The sequence below is a fragment of the Vulpes vulpes genome, chromosome 2 (assembly GCF_048418805.1).
Source record: "Vulpes vulpes isolate BD-2025 chromosome 2, VulVul3, whole genome shotgun sequence".
NCBI classification, from domain to species: domain Eukaryota; kingdom Metazoa; phylum Chordata; class Mammalia; order Carnivora; family Canidae; genus Vulpes; species Vulpes vulpes.
Window position 1 is genome coordinate 5,629,399 of NC_132781.1, and position 12,846 is coordinate 5,642,244.

The window sequence follows — 12,846 nt, forward strand, 5'->3', positions numbered from 1 at the left end:
GACTGGGGTGCTGACACTCCCACAGCCCTACGTCCAGGCCTACTGACCGAGACAGGGAAAATTCGGGAGAAGTAATTGGCCCAGTTGTCCCTAGCAGCCACCACGATGCGCTTCTTGACATTGTCCTCGGTGGTATCCAGCGAGTCCAGGCCCACCTCCAGGTCTTCTGTGGGCAGGAACAGCCCCGGACTGGCCTCAGGCTCCCTCACAGGGGGCACCCCAGAGTTTGCTCCCTCCAGACAGGCAGACCCAGTCCCAGCACTTCAGCTCCCTGATCCCAGGGTCCCTGGACCCTACCCAGCAGGTCTTTCATTTTGCTCCGCTCATCCTCGGTGATCCGGATGCAGGACTTGGCAAAGGTGTCCTTCAGGATCTGGGGGCAGAGCCAAGTGGTCACCACCAGATCCCTATGCTAGAGCTCACCATTGACGCAGCCACACCGGGAGGAAAAGCTGGAGAGCCCGGGGGCAAGGGTGGAGCACGACCGATGTGGGGCCTCTGAATCCAGGGCCACCCCGGCCCAGAGCTCCCACTCGCCTCCCTCAACCACGTGCACTAGTGGGCTGCTGTTCCTCCGTCAGCAGAGAGAGAGTCCCTGAAGGAACCTGGGGGAGGAGGGGAGATGGCTACAAAATTTGGGGGAAGAGACAGGGTCCCAGGAGCATCCAGGGGTGGCATAGGGACAAGCATCAGGGAGCATCTGCTGTGTGCCAGGGCCTGTGTTGGGGACCGTATACACTTCGTTTTGAATCCTCATTGCCCGCCAGCAGTGGTCCTTGCTCTCGGGGATGCGGTGAGGGTTAAGGAAGGAGGGCTTGACACACAGCACCTGCCCTCTGAGCGCCGGCTGCCAGCCTGGCCCTCACACGGCCCAGGTGCTGCTGCAGTCCCTCCGGCCACGCGGCAGGTGGGCGGGGCTCTCACCTGCTCACAGAGGAGCCTGAGGCAGTAGGGGTGGCTGAAGTTCTCCCGGGGGTAGAACACCTGGAGGGGCGGCGGGGGAGAGCAGATGGGAATGGTGCCCTGCCCGCCTGCCACCCAGACCCAGGAGGAAAACCGGCCCGAGGAGGTGGGTGGTGGGGAGGTGCGGGGGTGCCACCCACAGCGTGCCGCGCACCCCCCCAGCCCAGAGAGGCCCGGCTGCGGCCCTGCCCCCGTGCCCACCTCCTTGCGCAGGAACAGCTTCCAGGACGTGCTGACATAGGAGAAGCACACGCTGCCAGAGGGCGGGAGCAGCTGGGTGGACACTCCCTGGTCCTCCATGGGCCCCATCAAGCCTGGCAGACGAGGGGGCCGAAGGGTTTCAGGCGAGGAGCTGCCAGAGCCAGAAGGACAGGGACACGGGGACAGAAGACGCTCCCCTCCCTAGGGCCCAGCTCCACCTTTGCTGCCTCACTTGCCCACCTCCCATCTCCAGCCTCCATTTCCAGCTCTCAAACTCTCCCTGCCGTCCCTGACCACGTCAGCAGGGCCACTAGGTTCCCGATGGAGCCACCAGGTTGCGTTGAGGACAACACCCCGGGACAGTGCTCCGAAGCCACTCAGGCCCCAGAGGTGCCCGGAGCCCTGCCCTAGCCAAGAATGCGGAAGCTGGGGCTCATGGCTCCAAAGTCCGGAAGCCCGAGAGAGACCCGGGTGGCTGACCTCAGCCTTGAGGCCTGAGAGGCCGCTGGGACCCTACCCCGCCCCGCGCAGCCCCCTCGGCAGAGGACAGGTGGGTCCTTACCACGGGGCCCAGGGGAAAGTGTGTCCGGGGCCTCAGGCGGCGGCAGCGGGGGCGCTGGCGGAGGCGGGGGTGCCTGGGCAGAGGGTGGGGTCTGGCCAAAGGGATCCAGCTTCTCCTTGATGGAAGTGGAAGGCCCCAGCTGTGGTGGGACCTTGGGCCGAGGAGCCACAGCTGGAGGGGGGCCCTTTCCTGGGCTGGGGGACGGCATCTGGGGAAGGTCAGAGAGAGTACACCGCTGGGTCTGGGGGGAAGGCCAGCTTTACCCCAGAGACCCCAGACTCCCGAGGTGGGAAGCCACACCCTGCCGCCCTGCACGGGATGGGGCCTCACCGACGTGGGGACATGGGTGTTGCTGATCCCCAGCTTAGCCAGAGCCTCATCTTTAGGGTTGTTTTTCTTCAGGAACATTTTTGAGGGCTTCCTGAGAGAAGGAAGAGGTCCTAAGTCCACAGGATGACTCCCAGGGGTGTAGGTGGTCCTGGGCACCCCCGAGGCCCACCTGGATGGCTGCACTGGCACAGGGACAGGGCCTGGGCGGCTCTGGTACATGCGGATGATGTTCCGGATCTCCCTGCTCGGCTCTGCCCGCTGTCGGGACTCTGGCTTAGGAGCGACAGCAGGCTCCGCCTCCCAGGCCGCCGGCTTAGCCTCAGCCTCTTGTGCAGCTTTGGCCTTACTTTGCGTCACTGGCTTCTTTACTATGGGGGGAGGCGGCGGGGATGGCTCTGACCAGGAGAAGAAGAAACACATGAGACCCTGTGCAGACCCCCAGGGCCAGGCCCTCCCCCCAGGCCCCACCACCTGCTCTTGCTTCCTCCTCGTCCTGTTCCTCCTCATCCTGCTCCTCCACTTGGGGAATCTGTATCTTGGGTGGAGGCTTCACTGTCTTCACCTTGATCTGCTGCTGCCCTGTAAGTGTCCCCAGGTGGCCCGGTCACTCTCCCCTGGCCTGCCCATCGGGCTCCTAGACAGGCTGCATTAACCCAGGGGAGGAGAGTGCGCCCCCTGTGCCCCAGCCAGGCTGGGGTGGGCTGGTGGCCGGGTTTCTGCACAGGCCTGCCATCCCAAGCACCCTCACCCATCTTCTGGAAAAAGTCCTGTTTCTGCCGGAAGCTCTTGGACTGCCAGGGCTTCTCTTGGGCCTCCTGTGAGATCTCCTGTGGGCAGGAAGGGAAAGTGGAGGAGCAGCCCTGCCAGCCAAGTTACCACCCTCCCAGCACCCCTCACCCCACCCATCCCTGGAGCTGGGGCCCTGGGCATCTTTTCCTCATCTTCCTGCTCCTGTGGAAGCCCTGGAGCCTGTGGTCTCCATCCCAGATGGTGCGTGCCACCTGCTTGGCCTCCACTCCTCACCCTCAGGCAAGCACCCACCGATTCTGGTTCATGCTCTGGCTCCTCCTGCGGGGCCATGGGCTTCTTGGGCTTGGGGGCGACGGCTGGGGGTGAGTTCGGGGAAGCAGTTCCAGGGGCCTGGGCCTTGGCCTGGGCCCGGGTCTGAGCCTGGTGCCGGCGCTGCTGTGTCTGCTGCTCCAGCGACAGGGTCATGGCCTGGGTGGTCATCTGCTGGGCCTGAAGGGGGAGGGGCAGTGGGCTCAGTAAGAGCTGGTCTGGCTCTGCCCCACAGACCTGCCCCCACAAGGTGATCTGAGAGCCCTGCCCACCCTCACCAGGATGAGCGCCTGCTGGTTGATGAAGTTCTGCTGCTGGATGGCGAGCTGCCTCTGGTCCACACTGGGAAGCAGGGGCTGCGGCTGCGGCTGCGGCTGCGGCTGCGGCTGTGGCTGTGGTGGCACCACCATAGCTGCAAGTGGCACACAAGTGTCAAGCTTGCACATGGTCCTCTGCCCACTGTACCCTCTGGGCCCCTGATAGGACCTTCCTTCCTCTCCAGTTCCTTGGGACTTGCTCCCCAGCCTTACCTGGCATGGCAGGGACCGCGCCCATCGCTGGCATCATAGGCATGGGTGCAGGCATCATGGCTGGCTGGTATCCAGGCATCTGCACCATCCCTGGGTAAACTGAGGGAACAGGGCCCTGCCAGGTTGATCCTTATCTGGGCCCATAGCCCCCTCTCCCCCGCCCTCCTCCAGCCCCAGGCAACAAGAGGATGGGTCACCAGGTGCTGGCTGGAGCTCTGACCCCCACATCCCCACCTGTGCCACTGGACTAGGAAGACCCTGGACAGATGCTCAGCCCTGTACTCACCCATGGGGTAGCTGCCTTGCTGCATGGGCCCAATGGCCCCCCCTCCCTTCATGCGGCTGCTCAGAGCCCAGCCTTGCTCCAGATCCTGAAGGGACAAAGGCCATAGGCCACAGGGTCAGAACTGGAGCCCTGGGAGAGATGGGAGAGGCAGCGGAGGCCCCAGGGGGTAAGGCCATGGATGGGGTTGGCTGTGTGTACAGAACACTCACGCTGTGGCTTGGGGAGAGAACTGGCTGGAAGAGGTGGTCCAGGAAGCCATCCAGGTTCCCTGAGCCCCGAGATTCACCTGCGGGGCCAGAGGAGGGTTAGTGTCACCCTGGGGTGTGGGGCTCCCTGTACCCCTATTCCCATTGCACTGCCAACCTCATTGTGCCCATTCTGGCCTTACCTGAGTAGCTCCTGCTGGGTAGTGTGGGGGCTGGAGGTGGACCTGGAGGCAGTGAGGGGGCCTGGATGCCAGGGGCGGGGGGGATGTCCTCAGCTCTGTGGGAGACAGTGCGCTCAACTAAGGGGATGCCTTGAATGGGGGAGGCGTCCAGGCTGACGCCAGGTCTAGAATCTGCCATGGCGGATCATCCCCATGCGATAGGAGAACACTGGGGGAGGGTGCTGGGCTTGTAGCAAGTCCCGTGAACCCTAGCGTGTGATAGGCTGGCTCTGGGGGTCACCTATGACAGAACAGAGACAGGAACAGGTTGGGACAGGGGGCTGGGGTGGCACCTACAAGCCATGAGGGGCAATGGGGTAGCTGTGGGGACTGATTGGGTCCCCTGGGTCCTCGGTCTGGCCGATGAGATCCAGCACGAAGTCACAGCCAGCCAAATCCTGCCAGGAGTCCCCGGAGTGCAGTGACACGGACCAGCCACGGGGGGGCAGCTCCAGGCCTCTGGGAGGGACAAGGGCCTGATCAGCCAGGAAGGGGGGGCAGGCAGAAAGACACCTGAGTGCTCTTTTATTTCTTGACCGAGTTCATTAGAATCTGGACCACAGATCTCACCTCTACTCCCGCTCCCTACCTTGAATCTATTCTCTGGCCCCTGCCCACTTACCCCTCTACACAACCCCCACCCCACCCTCGCACACCTCCCTGGGGGAGTGGGGTGCAGGCCTCATTTGGAGGAGGCACCCAGCGGGAGAGTGGGTGGGGAGGATGAGGAGCATGCAGGAGGAGGACGGGACAGTGGTCAGTGTTGGCCACACCCCACCCCAGGCCCCCGCACCTGCTCTGCAGAATCCACCCGGCAAACTGCTCTCCTGTGGTCCAGGACTCCACCTCGGCGGAGTAGCACTCCTCTATAGGGACAAGGGGTGGGGGCCGGAGTGAGGGGCAGCAGGCCCTGACAGAGAGGGGCTATTGTCCCCAGGGGGGTTCCAGGAGAGGGACAGAGGACAGCAGGACAGGACCCTGTGATCAGGGTTACTGGGGTGCAGCCGGAGGGCTGAGGCAGGAAGGGGGTCCAGGGAGGGTGAGGAGGCGGGGCTGGCTCCCCTGTAGGCGTGGGGAGACCGGAGCAGAAGGTGAGCATCACCATTGAAGGTAAAGATGTCCAGCGCCATGCGGCCCCGCCGCCAGCCAGCCGTCCACTCGAGTTGGGTGGGTGGGTAGGCTCGTGCCATCCTGGGGGCCAGATGCGTCTGTTCCATGGCCCCCAGCAGCTTGTGCTGGCACAGTGCTGCCATGCCTCTGGGGGCCTGGTCAGACACAAATCTGCGGGGACAGCACAGGGCTGCAGCGGGGGTGGGCGCTCCACCGATCCCACTCCCTGGGCCCCACGTGGCAGGCCCCTTACTTCAGTAGTGGCTTCTGTAGGGTGGGCATGGGGGGAAAGGCGCTCAGCAGGATGGCCATGAGGGCCCAGCTGCGCTGGCTCTGCTGCTCGTCCGGGTTGTGCCAGATCTGGGCCACAAGCTGGCTGAAGATCTCGTCCCGCAGCCCTGGCCAGCGCTGCCCCTGTCGCACCAGGTATTCACCCATGGTCTGCTCCTGCCATGGGGCCAGGGACCCATCCCCCAGGAGCCGCAGCATCTGTAGACGCAGAGCAAGGTGAGGGCAGGACTTGCAGGGCTCCCCTACACTCAGCCAGCACAGCACCCAGGAGCCAGCGCCCAGCCCGCCCCGTCCCCTCCCCGACGTGTCACTCACCACCTTGTTGATGTCCAGGGCATGCTGAGGGTTCTCACCATCCAGCCGGGTCAGGGGCTTGGCCAGCGGCTGTCCAGGGCTGGGCAGCACTGGGTCCTGCAAGGAAGGAGGGAGACAGTGCCTGAGCAGGTGCTGGTCTGTGCTGACCTGGAGACGGCCTGAGTGGGGCCGCTGGGAGCACACGCCCTGGGAGAAGGTGACGGGCTGGCCAGGAAACTACCTTAAAAATGCATTTTGGTGGCTTTTTCTTTCTTTCTTTCTTTCTTTCTTTCTTTCTTTCTTTCTTTCTTTCTTTGGCTCTTTCTTTCTTTCTTTTTCTTCTTTTTCTTTTTAAGATTTTATTTATTTATTCATGAGAGAGAGAGAGGCAGAGACATAGGCAGAGGGAAAAGCAGGCTCCATGCAGGGAGCCTGACATAGTACTCGATCCTGGGTCTCCAGGATCACACCCTGGGCTGAAGGCGGCACTAAACCACTGAGCCACCCAGGCTGCCCTCTTTCTTTTTAAAGATTTTATTTATTTATTCATAAGAGACACACGGAGAGGCAGAGACACAGGTAGAGGGAGAAGCAGGCTCCCCGCGGGGAGCCCAATGCAGGACTCGATCCCAGGACCTCGGGATCATGCCCTGAGCCAAAGGCAGACACGCAGCCACTGAGCCACCCAGGCATCCCTCTATTGCTGTTTCTAACCAACTTGGGATCCTACTCAATGTGCAGTTTGGAATCCTGCTTTTGTATCCAACGCTGTAGCCTGGATGTTTACCTTACTGCACACCCTGAAATGACAGGACTTCAGTGACAGGGCAATGCCACGGGTGTTAACAAAGGTGTGGCATCACAGATCTAAGTTATTCTAGAGAGTTCAGGTTTGATGGATGTTCTCCAAGCAGGGTGGCTGCACCTATCACCCCCATGACAGGAAAGGATGGGTGGAGGGGGAAGTAGGAAAACTGGGCACAGCTGCTGCCTGGCAGGGCTAATACTTGGGGAGCCATGGAAGTCAGCCAGAAAGAGCTGAGGTCTGGCGACCTACCAGAAAGTTCGTGGAGATGAAGCTGGAGAACAGGAACTGGTTGATGTCAGGCGGGAGGGTCAGGTGGGGCCGGGCAGGAACTTCGGGGGGCATGGACTCGGTGATGCTCTCAGCCAAGGCTTGCTGCCGGCCTAGGGATAGCAGCGAGAGGCAGCCCAGGAAGGCCCAGGTAAGGAACCGGCTGTGACCCCACCTCTGGGGCAGAGGGAGCTCAGGGGAGCCCAGAGCATCCTAGGGAGGGACTGTAGGGACAGATCCACTGCACCACAGACAGACCGGAGGAGGGAGGGGTCATGCCAAGAATGACACTTAATCAAAACTCACCTTCTGCTGTCTTCAGCATGACGGCCAGCTCAGCCGGGATCTCCAAGCACCCCAGCTCCTGGCAGGGAGGAGAAATTGGCCAGCTAGTAAAGGAGGGGGCATGGGGACCCAGTGGCTCTCCTCACCCCCAGGACCATAAACTTCTCCAAAGACCATGGATTTGATCCTGGACACAAATAGGACCCCAAGAGCCTTTAGAGGGAGACCATGGGCCCAGGCCTCTTCTTGGGAGGCATAAAGGATGTTCCCCTTGGAACCCCACACTGATCCTCAAGCCGTGCCAGTTTCCAGAGGTTCACACCCCAGTGGACACCCTCCAGCTTCCAGGCCACCTACCATGCTTGGGACTTTCTTGTAGGCTTTGCGGCTACACCAGCCACGCCAATGGCCAAGCTGCGGGGGGGAGATGCAGGAGGAGCCGGTGCCCGGTGAGGAGTCTCCGCGAACCTCCTGGCAGCTCCTCCCCACCTCAGCAGTTCAGCTGCCCCCTCCCGCCCCCCAGCAGAGAAACAAGCGCAGACCCAGAGGGCCAGCTGCCTGCTGCCAGCCCTTCAGAGCCCTGCTGGCCTTTGCTGCCCGTCTGCCAGGGTGCTGGGAAGAAGACAGGAAGAGATGGTCCCGGGGACAAAGTCCAGCCAGGGAGGAGCCCCGGGGCGGGGGGGGGGGGGCACTATGTGGGCCCCGACCTTTGAGCCGCTTTATGGCCTGCACAGTGGAGTCAGCAGGCAAAAGAGGGAAGCAGACAGGCCCTGAGGAAGGTCTGGAGGGGACCGGCAGGCACCCCAGGTGGGCAGGGGAGCATCAGCCTCTGGAGGGTGGGCAGGGGTGAAGGAAGTGACCTTCCGGAGGCCCCAGCCTCCCCTGACCAGGCAGCGGGAAATGGGAAGAGTAGACCAGCAATGACTCTGAGACCTTGGTCCTGGTGCGTGGGGGCCAGGGGTGGACCAGGCTGGGGTCTGGCCAACTTGGCCAGCGAGGCGGCCTGACGTCCCTACCGTGAGCTGCTGAGGGCAGCGGCCCTGCCCGGACGTCTACCTGACCTGCAATCTCTGGCGCCTCTGGAGCAGGGGCCGGGCCACCAGCAGGACGGTGTTCAGTTGTCCCAGAGCCGCCCGTCGCCGGAGGTACCGCTTCCTGGAGGCCGGGAAGGGGGTTGGGGAGGGGTCCAAGCGTAGGCCTGGTACCCAAACCCTCTGAGCCGAGACATGAACATCAGCGTGGACCCCAGGCCGACGACCCCTGGGTGCTTAACTGAAGTCACGGGGAAAGGACAGGACACCTTGAAAGAGCAAGTAAATTAAGGTGTCCGACACAGGCGATTATAGTCTTAGGCGGCAGAGCCCACCAGCAGGTGCACCTCCCTCCTGCTCGCTCAGTGTGGTCGTGGATAAGTCACCATGCCTCTCGGCTTCATCGTCATCATCCACAAAATGAGGATTCGTGTAATCCTTGCCCCATCACAAGATTAAATGAATCAACTGACACGTTGAGAAGAGTCTGACACATTTTTAAGCAGCCGAACTTCTAAAAATAAAAAAACTGCTATTGCTAGGAGTCTAATAAGAGATCGAAGAAGAGATCAAGTCTTTGATCTTCCAGGTATAAGAAAGAGTGAAGGAGTCCAGAGCAGGATGAAAATAAGAAAATAAATGTACAGCTTTGAGGCGGCCAACTGCCTCGGTAGAGCATCTGGGGGGTCATGAGCTTAAGCCCCGTGTTGGGGGTAGAGTTTACTTAAAAAAATGATAAAAAGTGTACAGGTTTTGTACATCAAAGGACACCATCAAGAGGGTCAAAAGACAACCCACAGAATGGGAGAACATTTGCAAATCACGTATTTGATAAGAGTTTGAGGACATCTAGGATTTATAAAGAACATCCACAACTTAATAAGACAAACTAAACACACAAAAGGCAGACAGAGGACTTGACTAGACATTTCTCCAAGAGGATACACAACTGGCCAAGAAACACACGAGAAGATGCTCAACCTCGTCAGTCATTAGAGAAATGCAAATCAAAACCCCAATGAGGCACTGCTTCATGCCCACTAGGATGGCTATCATTTAAAAAGTAGAAAATAGGGTGCCTGGGTGGCTCATTGGTTGAGTGTCTGCCTTTGGCTCAGATCGTGATCCTGGGGTCCCGGAATCGAGTCCCCCATCTGGCTCTCCGCAGTGAGTCTGCTTCTCCCTCTGCCTGTGTCTCTGCCCATATCTCTGTGTCTCATGAATAAATAAGGTATTTTAAAAAAATTTTTTTAAGGTAGTAAATAAGTGTCAGCAAAGCTGTAGAGAAATTGGAACCCTGACCCAAGCTGGTGGGAGCTAACTCCTCAAAAAACAAAACACAGAATGACCATATGACCCAGCAATTCCACTCCTAGGGAAAGACCCCAAAGAACTGAAAGTAGAGATTCAAACAGACACGGGCACGCTCGTGTTTCCAGCAGCCTTATTCACAATCACCGAGAGGGGGAAAGAGTCCAAGTGACCACTGGTGGATGAGAGGAGACACTGTGTGGTCTGTGCACACAGCGCCACGTTCGTCAGCTCTAGAAGAGAAGCCAAGTCCTGCTACCTGTTACGTGGCTGAACCTCACAAATGTTCCACTTAGCGCAGTGAGCCAGATGTAGAAGGAAATACCGCATGAGTCAACTTACATGGAATATCTGGAATAGGCAAATTCATAGGGATAGAAAGTGGACTGGAGTTTACTGGGAGCTGGACGAAAGGCGAACAGGGAATTATTGCTGAGGGATGCAGAGCCTCTGTTGGTGATGACATTTTGGAAGTAGATCGTGGTGATGGGTGTCCTGTCTCGGAAGGCTCCCCTGGGCTCCACGGCACTGCCCTTATTTTGTTCTCAGCACTTTACCGCCACCTTTTGAGTGACTGGTGGCTGGTTTACTGCCTGCACCTGATCCTGCCACCACCACCAGCCCCCACCCTCCCTACCCCCCTGGGTAGGTGTCACCTCTGCCTCCATCCTGGGGTCACCAGCTCTGGGCCCAGGGTCATGAAGAAGGGCAAGCAACAGCTGTTGGATGAGTGAGCACAGACATTCACACCAAACTGTGAAGGTGAGTAGGAGCTAATTATGTGAAAAGGGGGAGGGAAGTGTTACAAGAACGAGAAGTCCAAAGAGCCTGGAGTATAAAAATCTGACCTAGCGTCTGGAGAGGTAGGCAGAGCCCCACACAACCTGATTCATGCTTTTAAAAGATCATTCTTGGGATGCCTGGGTGGTTCAGTGGTTGAGTGTCTGCCTTTGGCTCAGGTCATGATCCCGGACTCCTGGGATCAAGTCCCATATCAGGCTCCCCACAGGGAGCCTGCTTCTCCCTCTGCCTGTGTCTCTGTCTCGCTCTGTGTGTCTCTTATGAATAAATAAATAAATATTTTTAAAAAATTGAAAGACTGGAGGTTCAGATGCCCTCAGCAGATAGTGAGCTTCTTGTGAGTCAGGGTATTAGAACAGAAGTTGTATGGACACGGACCCGGGGTGCTGACCAGATGGCCCCCGGGGCAGGTAGACTTTCCTTGAGGCCCCACCACCTGGAGAAGGGTCATCCACCCCTGCAGACCTGGCCTGGAGCCCTCGCACGCGAGCCTGCATCCGTGGCAGGAGGAGGCGGCTGAGGCGCTGGCGGGAGATGCAGGTGCGGAGGCTGCGGTGCAAGGTGAGCAGGGCCTGGGAGCGTCGGCGGGTCCAGTGCTGCTCCAGCTGCTGCCAGCCGGGCTCCCGCAGCAGGACCTGGGGGCAGAGAGGAGGGGCCCCACCCTGCTCTTCTCCTGAAGCCTCCGCCTCCCCCCTTCCAGCGGGACAACCGAGTCTTGTGGGGAGCCCAGGACCCCTGCCACCCAGGCCCACTCCGTCTCCTCACCACCCAGAAGGACCACCAATTCCTGAGTTTGTCCTGGGACACTCCTCTGCCTTTCCAGCCTTTCCAGCTGTGCCTCCCTCTCTGTGTGCGTGCACGCACACACGCATACACACACACACACACACACACACACACACCTGGGTGGCTCCAAGGTGCCAGAGGGGCGACTCGGCCCCCAGCACCTGGCTCAGGATGGCGCCACACCTCTGGCGGTCAGAGGACTCTCCCTGCCCCTCTGTCTCCAGGACCCGGAACCTGCCCCGAGGATGGAGAGCTGAGGTCAGAACAAGCACAGCGAGGCACCCCCCACTTGTATGACCCCCACCTCCAGCACATATTCAGTCTCTAAGTCATTCAACATTCAACAGCGATTTGGAAGGCACCTACTATGTGCCAGGCACCCAGCAGAGCTTTGCTGAACAGAGGGGCTAGTGGAGGCACGGAGGGAAGGGGCTGATGACTAAGGAAGGGAGGAGGGACAGACGGAGTGGAGAGAGAGCAGTGAAAGGAGGGAGGCTGGAGCCAGGCCGATGTCCCTAGGAAAGGACACCCTGAAGGGGTGCTAGCCCCCCCCCTTGCGGGTTCTGGCCCTGAGGTGCGGGGGCCCTTGGCCCCCTCCACCCCGGGGTCCTACCTGGCCAGGAAGGCCTGAAAGGCCACACGGACAGGAAAGTTGGCACTTCGGGCGTACACGGCCTCCAGGACACCCGCCTGGTGCAGCTGCTCTGCCACGTGTCCCACGTCAAAAAGGCCTGGAAGCTGTGGCCATGGAACAGAGCCAACGAGAGCTGGAGTCAAGGGGCTTAGAGCTGCGGGGGAGGCCGGGGGCTTCTGAACAGGGCAGGCAGGTGGATGCGGCCAGGTGCCCTGTGGGGGGCGTGGTTGAGGCTCACCTTTCCCGGGTTGGGGTTGAGGCACTGAATGAGATAGACGTAGCTCCTGATGGGAGGAAGGGGAGTCACTTGGGCACAGACCAGCTCCCCCCCGCCATTCAAGTCCCTGGGGTCTCATGTGGGGGCCACTATTCTCACCTGCCCAGCTGGGCTATGAGGTCCTCTAGGGAATGCTGGAAGCGGGAGGCCAGTGTGGGTTTGCGTGTCCCACCCCAGGATGGGGACTCTGCTTCCTGGAACAGGCTGCCCACCAGCTGCGGGGCGAGGGGAGGCTGAGCTGGCTCGCTTCCCAGGCCTGTCCAGAGCCCAGCCTGTGCCCGCGTCCCCGGGAGCCAGGGTGGGCCAGTCCCCGGCATCCAGACCCTGGGAAGCTCAGCCCATGGTCCAAGGTGGGGGCGGGGGGCAAGTGTGGAGGGGTGGGGGCTCAGAGGGGGCTGGCAGGGCACCTGCAGCTGGCTCTGCGCAAGCATTTCTGCCACAGCAGGGTCAAGATGATCCCGGTTTCTGTTTACAAACCTGTGAACCTGCAGGAGACAGTGTGGGGTGTGGAGGAGAAGCCCAAGGGAGAGGCTGGGGTGGAGGCCTGTCCCTTTGTCACAGTCCAGCCTCTCCCACTGAGCTAAATAAAGGGC

At 60.3% G+C, this 12,846-nt stretch overlaps 1 protein-coding gene across 1 annotated transcript in view; it reads right to left on the bottom strand.

Annotated features, from left to right (window-relative positions):
* MYO15B (myosin XVB) overlaps positions 1–12,846 on the bottom strand; it is a 28,990-nt gene that overhangs the window by 6,365 nt on the left and 9,779 nt on the right. Inside the window, 30 exon segments of the mRNA XM_072740978.1 lie at positions 48–166; positions 298–373; positions 925–984; positions 1,165–1,277; positions 1,727–1,934; positions 2,057–2,147; positions 2,226–2,451; positions 2,528–2,635; positions 2,805–2,883; positions 3,098–3,295; positions 3,394–3,527; positions 3,646–3,744; positions 3,932–4,016; positions 4,141–4,217; positions 4,320–4,414; positions 4,656–4,817; positions 5,152–5,224; positions 5,461–5,639; positions 5,722–5,957; positions 6,075–6,170; positions 7,111–7,241; positions 7,435–7,492; positions 7,771–7,827; positions 8,475–8,568; positions 11,022–11,191; positions 11,459–11,576; positions 11,956–12,080; positions 12,215–12,260; positions 12,353–12,468; positions 12,661–12,738. Of these exon segments, the coding sequence (XP_072597079.1) occupies positions 48–166; positions 298–373; positions 925–984; positions 1,165–1,277; positions 1,727–1,934; positions 2,057–2,147; positions 2,226–2,451; positions 2,528–2,635; positions 2,805–2,883; positions 3,098–3,295; positions 3,394–3,527; positions 3,646–3,744; positions 3,932–4,016; positions 4,141–4,217; positions 4,320–4,414; positions 4,656–4,817; positions 5,152–5,224; positions 5,461–5,639; positions 5,722–5,957; positions 6,075–6,170; positions 7,111–7,241; positions 7,435–7,492; positions 7,771–7,827; positions 8,475–8,568; positions 11,022–11,191; positions 11,459–11,576; positions 11,956–12,080; positions 12,215–12,260; positions 12,353–12,468; positions 12,661–12,738 (3,507 nt within the window).